The sequence below is a fragment of the Pseudorca crassidens genome, chromosome 12 (assembly GCF_039906515.1).
Source record: "Pseudorca crassidens isolate mPseCra1 chromosome 12, mPseCra1.hap1, whole genome shotgun sequence".
In the NCBI taxonomy this organism is placed as follows: domain Eukaryota; kingdom Metazoa; phylum Chordata; class Mammalia; order Artiodactyla; family Delphinidae; genus Pseudorca; species Pseudorca crassidens.
Genome location: NC_090307.1, coordinates 54,139,933 through 54,153,377, shown reverse-complemented (window position 1 = coordinate 54,153,377; position 13,445 = coordinate 54,139,933). Strand labels below are relative to the sequence as shown.

The 13,445-nt window shown below is 33.6% G+C and overlaps 1 protein-coding gene across 3 annotated transcripts in view; it reads right to left on the bottom strand.

Moving 5' to 3' along the window:
* The window catches only part of ROCK1 (Rho associated coiled-coil containing protein kinase 1), a 147,470-nt gene that overhangs the window by 64,909 nt on the left and 69,116 nt on the right, over positions 1-13,445 (bottom strand). For all 3 annotated transcript variants that reach the window (XM_067699556.1, XM_067699555.1, XM_067699557.1), the window contains one exon: positions 9,809-9,900. In XM_067699556.1, coding sequence (XP_067555657.1) covers positions 9,809-9,900 — 92 coding nt within the window. The remainder of the gene's footprint in view (positions 1-9,808; positions 9,901-13,445) is intronic.

Sequence of the window (13,445 nt, the reverse complement as noted above, 5' to 3'; positions counted from 1 at the left end):
CCTTAATGGCCAAGAGAACTGTCCAACTAGATGATTCTAGCTTCCTGATCTTAATTGACTAATTTGTAAAATGAGGGGAAAAAAGGGTTGTCGCTCCTTGTGAAGTACATGGTCTTGGCACAAATTTTACCTTAAAACAGTGGTTCTCAATCAGGGACAGTTTTGGCCCCTCGGGGATATTCAGCAATGTCTGAATATGTCAGAAATGTTTGGGTATATTTTTTTGTTGTCATAACTGTGGGAGGGATGCTACTGACATCTGGTGGGTAGAGACCAGGGATACTGCTAAACATCCTACAATGTTCAGGACAACAGGTACAAGAAAGATTTCTCTGGTCTAGTGTTGAGGCTGAGAAATCCTGCTTTAAAATTATCATATAAGATAGATTTTAAAAGGAAGCAGAGCAAGTTTTGGTGCATTTTCTCTTGCTGTTTCAGATGGACCTAGTCTTTTTATAGATGACATACCACCTCAGAGTAGTTTTAAAATGAGACAAGTATGGGATGCAAGTATGGGAAATCCTGGGAGAATTATAAAAGTAATTATTTCTGCTTCTAAATTAAGATGTTTAGGCTTTACATAATACCATATAATCATGCCAGAACTAATAAATAAAGAAGGATAAATTTAGCTTTACTGAATTACCATCAATATATACAGTGTTCCATTTATAAAAAATTTACCTTTCAATAAATAACTGGTAATATAGGAATCACGTTCCATAAAAAAGAATCCAACTGATGTCACCAAAAATGGCAGAAGAGGGAGCTCTAAGAAGCTGCCCTTCCATTGAATTAACTAACCATTAAGCTCACAAAACTATCAGGAACAACATTTTTGGAACTCTGAAATCTAAGAAAAAACTTACAACAAGCAAGGAAACGTTCAATGAAGAAAGAGGGTGCTAAATTGTGGCATTTAAGGAGATGTTTGTCACTGGCTGACTGCTAAGATAATGGAAAGGGGACTTAAATGAACACACACAAGGAATACAGACTTCATAAGAATAGTTCCAAAAAGTCACTAAACAAACGGATGACTGGAGCCCACAATAAGCTGTTGCTTGCAAACTCTACAAGGAGGGAATTCTGATTTCCAGAGTTACAACACTGGTGTTCAATATGTCCAGTTCACAACAAAAAATTACAAAGTATGTAAAAAAAAACAAAACAGGAAAAGTATGGCCCACTTACAGGGAATAAAGAAAACAACAGAAAACCTCACTGGGGAAACCCAGACATTGGTTTTACAAAACAAAGACTTTAAATGTCTTAAACGTGCTCAAACAGCTAAAGGAAACCAAGGACAAAGAACTAAAGGAAACCAGGAGTATGATACCTTAACATATAGAATATATTAATAAAAAGACAGAAAAAAGAACCAAATGTAAATTCTGGCACTGAAACGTACAAAAGCTGAAACTAAAAATGTGCTAGAGAGGTTCAACAACAGATTTGAGCAGGCTGAAGAACCGGCGAACTCAAAGATAGGACAACTGAAATTATCAAGTATGAGGAACAGAAAGAAGTGAATGGAACCTAAGGGGCTTCTGGGACACCATAAAGTAGACCAATATATACATTACAGGAGTCCCAGGAAAGGATAGAAAGGGGCAGAAAGAATATTTAAAGAAAGAATTGCTGAAAATGACCGAATTTAATGGAATATATATATCTATACATCCAAGAAGCTCAATGAACTCCAAGTAAGAACTCAGATTCACACCAGGACACGTTATAATAAACTTTCAAAAGACAAAGAGAGAATATTGAAAGCAACAACAGAGAAGCAACTCATCACATACAATGGATCCTCAATAAGATTAACAGCCAATTTCTAAGCAGAAACCTTTAAGGCCAGAATGTAGTGGAATGACATTTAAAGTGCTGAGGGAATTCCCTGGCAGTCCAGTGGTTAAGGTTTCATGCTTCCATTGAAGGGGGCATGGGTTCAATCCCTGGTTGGGGAACTAGGATCCTGCACAATGTGCAACGCAGCCAAAAAAATGATAGTAATAAAGTGCTGAAAGAAAACAACTCTCAACTAAGAATTCTATAACTGGCAAAATTATTCTTCAAAAATGAAGAAGAAATTAAGAGATCTCCAAGTAAAGAAAAGCTGAGAGTTTGCTACTAGTACACCTGTCCTATAAGAAATGTTTTTAAAGGGAGTCTTCCAGGTTGAAATGAAAGGATACTAGACACTATCTTGAAGCCTTATGAAGAAATAAAGAACACCGGTAAAGATAACTACATAGATAAATGTAAAACCTAACTTTATTGTAATTTTGTTTTGTAACTCTACTCCTCCCCACATATGATTTAAAAGAGAAATGCACAAAACAATTATAAATCTATGTTAATCAGCACACAATATATAAAGATGTAATTTGTGACAATAACACTAAAGGGAGGGAATGGATTTGCATAGGAGTAGTTTTTATTGCTACTGACAGTAAACTGTATCAGTTCAACCTAGACTGTATCAAGTTAGGGTGTTAAGTGCAATGGCCAGAGTAGTCACTATAAGAAAATGACTAAATAATATGCAAAAAAAGAAATGAAGGGGGAATCAAAACAGTCAACCAGAAAAGGTAATCTATTAAACAAAAGAAGGCAATAATATAAGAATTGAGGAACAAAAAGAAAAAATAAGACACAGAAAACAAATTGGACAATGACAGAAGTCTTTCTGTATTCACTTTACATTTAAATCAATTAAGCTCACTGATTAAAAGGTAGAGATTGGAAAAATTGATTAAAAATTGATCCAATTATATGTGCTGTACAGAGACTCATGTTAGATCCACAGACATAAACAGGTTAAAAGAAAAGGATGGAAAAAGATATTCTACAGATAAACGAGCTGAGGTAGCTATACTAACACCAGACAAAACAGACTTTAAGTCAAAAATGGTTAAAATAAAGACATTGTATACATATATTTTACTGAAGTACAGTTGACTTACAATGTAGTATTAGTTTCAGGTGTACAGCAAAGTAATTCAGTTATTTATATATATATTCTTTTTCAGATTCTTTTTTATTATAGGTTATTACAAAATATTGAGTATATAGTTCCCTGTGCTATACAGTAGGTCCTTGTTGGTTATCTATTTTATATACAGTAGTGTATATATGTTAATCGCAAACTCCTAATTTATCCCTCCCCCATCTTTACCCTTTGGTAACCATAAGTTTGTTTTCTATGTCTGTGGATTTATTTCTGTTTTGTATATATGTTCATTTGTATCATTTTTAATTTTTAGATTCTACATATAAGCAATATCATATATTTGTCTTTGGCTTACTTCATTTAGTATGATAATCTCTAGGTCTATCCATGTTGCTGCAAAAGGCATTGTTTCATTCTTTTTTATGGCTGAGTAATATTCCATTGTATATATACACCACATCTTCTTTATCCATTCATCTGTTGATGGACACTTAGGTTGCTTCCATGCCTTGGCTACTGTAAATAGTGCTACAATGAACACTGAGGTGCATGTATCTTTTTGAATTAGAGTTTTCCCTGGATATATGCCCAGGAGTGGAATTGCTGGGATCATATGGTAGCTCTATTTTTAGTTTTTTAAGGAACCTCCATACTGTTCTTCATAGTGGCTGCCCCAATTTACATTCCCATCAACAGTGTAGGAGGGTTCCTTTTTCTCCATACCCTCTCCAGCATTTATTTGTAGACTTTTTTGACAACAGCCATTCTGACCAGTGTGAGGTGAAGACATTGCATACTGATGATATTGATAAAAGGGTCAGTCAATTCATCAAGAAGATACAACAATGATAAACATATATGCATACAACAACACAGCTCCAAATATATATATATATATGACATAAAAGAAACAGTTCTAATAGAGTCCTCAATAATCCACTTTCAATAGTGGACAAAAAATCTAAACAGAAGATGAATAAGAAAATAGAGGACTAGAATAACACCATAAACCAAATAGATGTAACAGATATACTAAGCACAATCCAAGACCAACAGCAGAATACACATTTTTCTCAAGTGCACATGGGACTTCTCCAGGACAGACTATATGCTAGTTCAAAAGACAACTTAATACATTTAAAGAGATGGAAATTCTGCAAAGTATTTTCTCCAACCACAATGGAATGAAACAAGAAGTCAATAATAGAAGGAAAATTAGAAGTTTCACAAGTATGTGGAAAATTAAACACTGTTCTCTTAAACAATGAGTCACAGAAGAAATCAAAAAAGAGACTAGAGAAAATGCTCTGAGATGAAAGAAAATGAAAACAACATACCAAAACTCATGGGATTCAGTGAAAGCAGTACTTAGGGGAAAAATTTAGTTGTAAATGCCTATATTATTAAAAAAGAAAGATGTCAATTCAACAACCCAGACTGACACCCTAAGAAACTAGAAAAAGAAAAGCAAACCAAGTCCAAAGCAAGAGGAAGGAAAGAAATAATAAAGATTAAAATTCAGGTAAGCAAAATATATAATAGAAAATAAATAGTGAATATTAACAAATAATTTGTTCTTTAAAAAGATCAATCAAACTGGCAAATCTTACTAAACCAAGAAAAAAAGAGAAGACACAGGAATAACTAAAATCAGAAATGGAAGTGGGGTCATAACTACCAACCTTCTACAAATAAAAAGGATAAAACTAAAAACTATGAACAATTGTATACCAACATATTAGATAACCTAGATGAAATGACAAATTCCTAGAAACACACAAACTATCAAAACTTATTTGAAAAAGAAAATTTGAATAAACCTACAGTAAGAGATTTAATCAGTAATAAAAAATGTCCCAACAAAGAAAAAAGTCCAAAACAAGATGATTTCACAATCGAATTCTACCAAACATATAAAGAAGAATTAATGCCAATCCTCACAATCTTCCAAAAAACAGAAGAGGATAAAACATTTCCTAATTCATCCCATGAGGCCAGAATTACTCTGACACCAAAGCCAACCAAGACACCACAAGAAAAAAAAAAAAAACACAAACCAATATCCCCAGATGCAAAAATCTTCAACAAAATACTAGCAAACTGAATGCAGCAGCATATTAAAAGGGTTATAAACTATGATCAAATGGGATATATTCCAGGGTGGCTCACCGCATGAAAGTCAATCAGTGTAATACATCACATCAATAGAACGAAGGAAAAAACCCCACATAATCATTTCAAATAACACAGAAATGGCGTTTTACAAAATCCAACACCCTTTCATGATAAAAACAATCAGTCAACAAGGCACAGAAGAGAACTTCCTCAACATAATAAAGGGCATTAATGAAAAACCCATAGCCAACATCATATACAATGGGGAAAGACTGAAAGCCTTCCCCCATGATCAGGAACAAGACAAGGAACAATGCCCAGTTTCACTACTGCTATTCAACTATGTACTGGAAGTTATAATCAGAGCAAATAGGCAAGAAAATAAAATAAAAGGCAGCCAAACTGGAAACACGTTCAACATAATTGTTACAAAAATTCCACTGTCCTTTTTTGTAGGAATGGAAAAACCCATTCTAAAGTTCATATGGAATCTCAAGGGATCCCAAATACAGGCATAAATCGGAGATATTGTGAGTTCAGTTCCAGACCACAGCAAAAAAGAAATTAGAGCAATAAAGCAAGTCACACAAATTTTTTGGCTTCCCAGTGTGTAAAAATGTTAACACTATACTATAGCCTATTAGGTGTGCAATAGCATTATGTTTTTTAAAATATTAAAATTAAAACCTTAATTTAAAATTAAGACCTTAATTTTATTGCTAAAAAATGCTGACCATTATATGACCACACAGGGTTGCCATAAACCTTAAATTTACAAATAACTGCAATATCTGTAAAAGCACAATAAAGTGAGGTATGCCTGTAAACAAAACAATCTTGAAAAAGAAGAACAAAGTTAGAAAAGTCACACTTTCTTATTTCAAAGCCTACTACAAAGCTACCACAATCAAAACAGTAGCATAAAGACAGACATATATAGATCAATGGAATACAATAGAGAGCTCAGAGATAAACCCTTGTATTCATATGGTCAAATGTTTTTTGACAAGGGTACCAAGACCATTTAAGGAAAAAAGGACAGTCTTTTCAACAAATGGTGCTGGGAAAACTGGATAACTACATGCAAAAGAATGAAATTGGAGTCTTATCTTACACTATATACAAAAATTAACTCAAAAGAATGGAAAGCAATGACTCCCAACAGACATCTGTATATCAATGACCAGAGAAGCATTACTCACAATAGCTAAAAGGACAAGCATTCTGAGTACCAGTCAATAGATGAATGGATTAAAAAAAAAAGTGGTATATACATACATGGAATATTATTCAGCCTTAAAATGGAATGAAATTCTGATGCATACTATGACATGGATGAACCTTGAAGACATGCTAAGTGAAATGTCAATCTCAAAAAGACAAAGATTGTGTGAATCTACTTATTTGAGGTAGCCAGAACAGTCAAATTCATAGAGAAAAAAAGTAGAATAGTGGTTACTGGGGGGTTGGGGTAAGGGGAGAATGGAGACTTATGGTTCAATGTGTTACAGAGATTTAATCTGGGGTGATGAAAAACTTCTGGAGATGGATGGTGGTGTGATTACATAGCAATCTGAAGGTGCTTAATGCTACTGAACTGTGCACTTAAAAATGATTAAAATGGTAAATTTTATGATATATATCCTTGAAAATAAAGAGATAATCTTTCTTAAAGTTTATTTGTTAAAAAAGAACCCAATAAAAAAAAAAAAAAAGAAAGAACCCAATATAATGCTGAGGCAGTCTAAACTCCTAAGCCCCTAAAACTGGCTAGCTCCTAAATTCTTTATCTATGAAGCCTACACTGATGATCTCTCTCATGAGAATGTAAAGTTCTAAGAGAGGACACCAGACTCAGTTGAACCACAGAACCCAAACTAGTATATATGTGCATATAATTAATTGTGTTTGTTTTTAACTAAACTGAAAACTCATCACATGATCTGACAGTTACCACTGTTACCATCTTAAGTGTCACCCATCAGCTAAAGGTGGATTAAGTAATGGTAATATCTTAGCTGAAGTGAGATCATGAATGGCAAAGTGTTTTACAAGTAACCACATATTATATTTAACACAGTATTATTAATAATGTTATTATATGTAATAATTGTTATCATTTTGTTTTTCCTAAAATTTAACTGCCAACAAGTGTCAATTCCCTACGTTTCTAGTCTGTATAATACTGAATAGTGAAAATCTTTAAATGATACATGGTATTTCACAAGATCAAAGATGCTAGAGTCAAACAGACTTAACCTGAGTCCTGACATTGTCATTTGCTAGCAGTATGACCTCTAGCAAGCTATTTAGGTCTTTTCATTTCTTTTATCTTTAATCAGCTGTCATTTCTTTAATTCTATCCCAAATGCATGGAAAAAGTAATTTTACAATCTTAATACTTTGTGTCTCTAAATTAAGAGTAAATAAGATCAGGAAGCTCATGGAAATTCTGCCAAAAAAATCAAGCTATTTTGTACCCTGCTCCCACACAGCCAAGGAACAGATGATGGTGAAGACTGCCATTATAACTTGCAGACATATAAGTGGTAAAACTACCAAAAGAACTATTATTTGCAAAACAGTAAGAAATTTTGCCAAAGAAAATTGAAGAGGCAAAAAAAATTAAAAAGAATTATAACTGTTACATAATTTTTTAAAACTTGGCAGGTCAGAGAGGTCAGTTCAGAATAAAAGTATTCTTGGTATTTTAGGGGTGGGAAGTAAAGAAGGGTAGGAAGAGGGAAAGGGAAGAAGAGAACAATAAGTTCTACAGACTTTGATTTTTCTTTCTTTTTTTACAGTAAGCACAAAATAGGAGCTATCAGGATTAGAAAAAGCTCTCGAAATTTTAAGTACGTTAACTCTAAGCAGACTGTAGCAAAACCATAGATAACAATATAGATCTTAAAAAGATACAGAAATAACAATACTACTAATAAAACTACCTATTTATAGAAATTCTTTAAATATAAAGTTCATTTGACTTAAATTAATGACTTAATTCATTTTACTTACTTTTTCCATAAACATAAACAGTTATATCAAGGAGGTATAACAATATCAAAAATGCCACTGATTTGGATACCATAGTTCCACTAGACTATGAGCTCCACAAGGTAAAGAACTTTTGCTGGTTTGTTTTCCTAATGTCTGAAATAGAGTATTGCTCAATATATAGTAGGTGTTCAATAATGTTTGCTGACTAGGTTGCCTCCTCTCCTAATTAATATCAATTTTCAATACACATGTCTTCCCTACTTTTTTAGAATGATTTATCGTATGGTTATTCTGTAGTTGTTTATGCATTGCTTTACTCTGAAAAAAGAAGCGACAGAAAAGATACTCGGTATTTTCTTCAGTCCTCTTTTAAATTTTCCTCAATTTACAATCATATCTGTATGTTTTCAGCCTTCTGAAACTTTACTAAAAGCATAACTCGAATAAAAACATAATTTTTCAATGCAAACATTCATCATCTCACTCTACTCATCTCTGTCTTGCAACAGTTTCTCTTGAAATGTGAAGACAATAATCATGTCACATTTACTTATGAGGAAGAGGAAGTTTCTTATTTTCCAGTGTATACCTAACTGTTAATAAATTCTCCCACGGTGAGCCTGCTCCTGTAGCTTCTCCAGATAGCAGGTCATTCAGCGACATTCTCTGCAGCAGTGTAATTTCTTAATTTCCAGAATTTCTTATTTCCCCTTTTCCCTTCTTAGTCAATTTTATAGCTTAGTAGAATGTATGTACTGTACCTGAAGGTCATATAATAGTTTCTTTTAAAATATTTAACAAGGATACTTCACTAATATAGGCAAAGCTACATGATCTATTTCTTCAAAATTAGAAAGATTTTTCTCCCCTGAAGGAATCATCTCATACAATCTCAACTAGATAGGCAGATCTTAAGAGGAATACCTAATTTGTATCTGTTTCTAAAACAGCTGAGTTCATTTTATTATGATCATTGCTGTTGCTACAGCAGGAAGTTAGGGGCTGGTATACACTATCCTTTCTCTGCTAAGTGAAAAGGGAAACAATTCCTGAGACTTCAGCAAGGGAAAGATGAATTCTTGGCCTCCCAAATACACAAAGATGGTGGGAACCTTTGGTGCCATTATGACTTTGATTCAGCTACGTTAAGCAAAGTTTTCTGCGAATCATCGTAATTTTAACTCTTTTTAAAATAGGGAATATTCTAAACTGACTGAAAATTAACTTTTTGCACACTACAATTTTTTATTTCTGGATTTCAAGCTGCAAGTCTGATGGAATCAAGCATACCATAATTTCTTATATCCTCACACAAATTAAACTGCGATAGAACCTCCTTATATTTTAGGTTTTAGTAAGAACAAGAGAATAACTTTTTTTCACAAGAAATATTACCTCTTAATTATTGACTTCCTCTACAAAGAGATACTAAAGTCTAAACAGACAGCAATTCAACAAAGATCAAATATCACATTATGCCTGCTGAGCCCAACTCCATTACATGTACGTAATACTTCATCTTGATACATTGAATGGGACATCAGAGAAGGAGCAGTATAATTTTCCTAATATTATCAAATATTCTCTCTTTAACTAGGTTAGCACAATATTTATATAGTATTCGTATACTCTGGATTTTCATCAGATATATACATATGTTAGGAAGGCAGTCCCAACAGACTATTTACCACAACTACTTTCAAATAGTACTGTAATGTGCAAGAGAAAATAACTTACTGTCTCGGAGTGTTTCCCAAGCCCACTGATCATTTTTGAAGAAGAGATGTCGTTTGATTTCTTCTACACCATTCCGCCCTAATCTCACCTCTCTGAATAGAAAGAGAAGGAGAAAAGTCATTAATCATTTAAGATATTATATTGATACTATAACCTGTTCATATTTATTTGTGGGCATAATGCTAAATCTGTGCAGGATGTTAGATACGATTTTATGTCACCTTGAAATTATATTGTCAGCATAATTATGAGCTTACATAAAAAATAAGTTGAAGACTGAGAGTATTAAAGAATATTTTCTAAAGAAAAAATACACACAAAATACAGATTTATTGATACCCCATGGCTTTTCTACTGACAACAAATATCCATCACCTTGCTTCATTAGCATAATTAATTTTCTTCATAGGTTTTTTAATAGTGGTAAAGTTAATACATGTTTTGAACTAATAACTTCACACCAGGAGCTAACAAAAACTCCAAAAGATGTTTTAAATATAATATTTCCATTTTATTCTCTACTAAATATTTCTGACCAACCAACAAAAACCAATGACAACTAATTCTTGACCCTACAACAAAACTGAGAGTTTTAATGGGACAAGCTACTGATCCTTGGCCTCTTCAATAGGCATAGAAAAAAAGTATTTTAAAATGTGCTGTTAGCTGAGTTGCAAAGGGGAACTTGGCACCTTTTGTTTTTGTAGAGTACTTATAAACAACAAAAATCCCAATTCTTTTCATGAGTTGAAAGATAAACTGCTTTAATCAAAGAGGAAATCAAAAAATACCTAAAAACAAATGACAATGAAAACACAACGACCCAAAACCTATGGGATGCAGCAAAAGCAGTTCTAAGAGAGAAGTTTCTAGCAATACAATCCTACCTCAAGAAACAAAAAACATCTCAAATAAACAACCTAACCTTACACCTAAAGCAATTAGAAAAGAAGAACAAGAAAACCCCAAAGTTAGCAGAAGGAAAGAAATCATAAAGATCAGATCAGAAATAAATGAAAAAGAAATGAAGGAACCGATAGCAAAGATCAATAAAACTAAAAGCTGGTTCTTTGAGAAGATATACAAAATTGATAAACCATTCGCCAGACTCATTAAGAAAAAAAGGGAGAAGACTCAAATTAATAGAATTAGATATGAAAAAGGAGAAGTAACAACTGACACTGCAGAAATCCAAAGGATCATGAGAAATTACTACAAGCAACTATATGCCAATAAAATGGGCAACCTGGAAGAAATGGACAAATTCTTAGAAAACCTTCTTAGCACAACCTTCCGAAGGTGAACCAGGAAGAAACAGAAAATATAAACAGACCGATCACAAGCACTGAAAATTGAAACTGTGATTAAAAATCTTCCAACAAACAAAAGCCCAGGACAAAATGGCTTCACAGGCGAATTCTATCAAACATTTAGAGAAGAGCTAACACCTATCCTTCTCAAACTCTGCCAAAATATAGCAAAGGGAGGAACACTCCTAAACCATCACCCTGATACCAAAACCAGACAAAGATGTCACAAAAAAAGAAAACTACTGGCCAATATCACTGATGAACATAGATGCAAAAATCCTCAACAAAATACTAGCAAACAGAATCCAACAGCACATTAAAAGGATCATAAACCATGATCAAGTGGGTTTTATCCCAGGAATGCAAGGATTCTTCAATATACGCAAACCAGTCAATGTGATAAACCTATTTACAAACTGAAGGAGAAAAACCATATGATCATCCCAATAGATGCAGAAAAAACTTTTGACAAAATTCAATACCCATTTATGACAAAAACCCTGCAGAAAGTAGGCATAGAGGGAACTTACCTCAACATAATAAAGGCCATATATAACAAACCCACAGCCAACATCATTCTCCATGGTGAAAACTGAAACCATTTCCACTAGATCAGGAACAAGACAAGGTTGCCCACTCTCACCACTATTATTCAACATAGTTTTGGAAGTCCTAGCCACGGCAATCAGAGAAGGAAAAGAAATAAAAGGAATCTAAATCAGAAAAGAAAAAGTAAAACTGTCACTGTTTGCGGATGACATGATACTATACACAGAGAATCCTAAAGATACTACCAGAAAACTAGTAGAACTAATCAATGAATTTGGTAAAGTAGCAAGATACAAAATTAATGCAGAATGTTTTAATTAATGCACATTAATGCATTCCTATACACTAATGATGAAAATTCTGAAAGAGAAATTAAGGAAACACTCCCATTTACCATTGCAACAAAAAGAACAAAATACCTAGGAATAAACCTACCTAAGGAGAAAAAAGAACTGTATGCAGAAAACTATAAGACACTGATGAAAGAAATTAAAGATGATACAAACAGATGGAGAGATATACCATGTTCTTGGATTAGAAGAATCAACATTGTAAAAATGACTATACTACCCAAAGCAATCTACAGATTCAGTGCAAGCCCTATCAAACTATCAATGGCATTTTTCACAGAACCAGAACAAAAAATTTCACAATTTGTATGGAAACACAAAAGACCCCGAACAGCCAAAGCAATCTTGAGAAAGAAAAACAGAGCTGGAGGAATCAGGCTCCTGGACTTCAGACTAAACTACAAAGCTACAGTAATCAAGACAGTATGGTACTGGCACAAAAACAGAAATACAGATGAATGGAACAGGATAGAAAGCCCAGAGATAACCCCACGCACATATGGTCACCTTATTTTTGATAAAGGATGAAAGAATATACAATGGAGAAAAGACAGCCTCTTCAATAGGTGGTGCTGGGAAAACTGGACAGCTCCATGTAAAAGAATGAAATTAGAACACTCCCTAACACCATACACAACAATAAACTCAAAATGGATTGAAGACCTAAGTGTAAGGTCAAACACTATCAAACTCTTAGAGGAAAACATAGGCAGAACACTCTATGACATAAATCACAGCAAGATCCTTTTTGACCCACCACCTAGAGAAATGGAAATAAAAACAAAAATAAACAAATGGGACCTAGTGAAATTTAAAAGCTTTTGCACAGCAAAAGAAAACATAAACAAGACGAAAAGACAACCCTCAGAATGGGAGAAAATGTTTGTAAACAAAGCCACTGACAAAGGATTAATCTCCAAAATATACAAGCAGCTCATGCAGCTCAATATCAAAAAAAAAAAAAATCAACTCAATCCAAAAATAGGCAGAAGACCTAAATAGACATTTCTCCAAAGAAGGTATACAGACTGCCAACAAACACATGAAAAGATGCTCAACATCACTAATCACTAGAGAAATGCAAATTGAAACTACAATGAGGTATCACCTCACACCAGTCAGAATGGCCATCATCAAAAAGTCTACAAACAATAAATGCTGGAGAGTGTATGAAGAAAAGGGAATCCTCTTGCACTGTTGGTGGGAATGTAACCTGATACAGCCACTATGGAGAACAATATAGAGGTTCCTTAAAAAACTAAAAATAGAACTACCATATGACCCAACAATCCCACTACTGGGCATATACCCTGAGAAAACCATAATTCAAAAAGAGTCATGTACCACAATGTTCATTGCAGCTCTATTTACAATAGACAGGACATGGAAGCAACCTAATTGTCCGCTGACAGATGAATGGATAAAGAA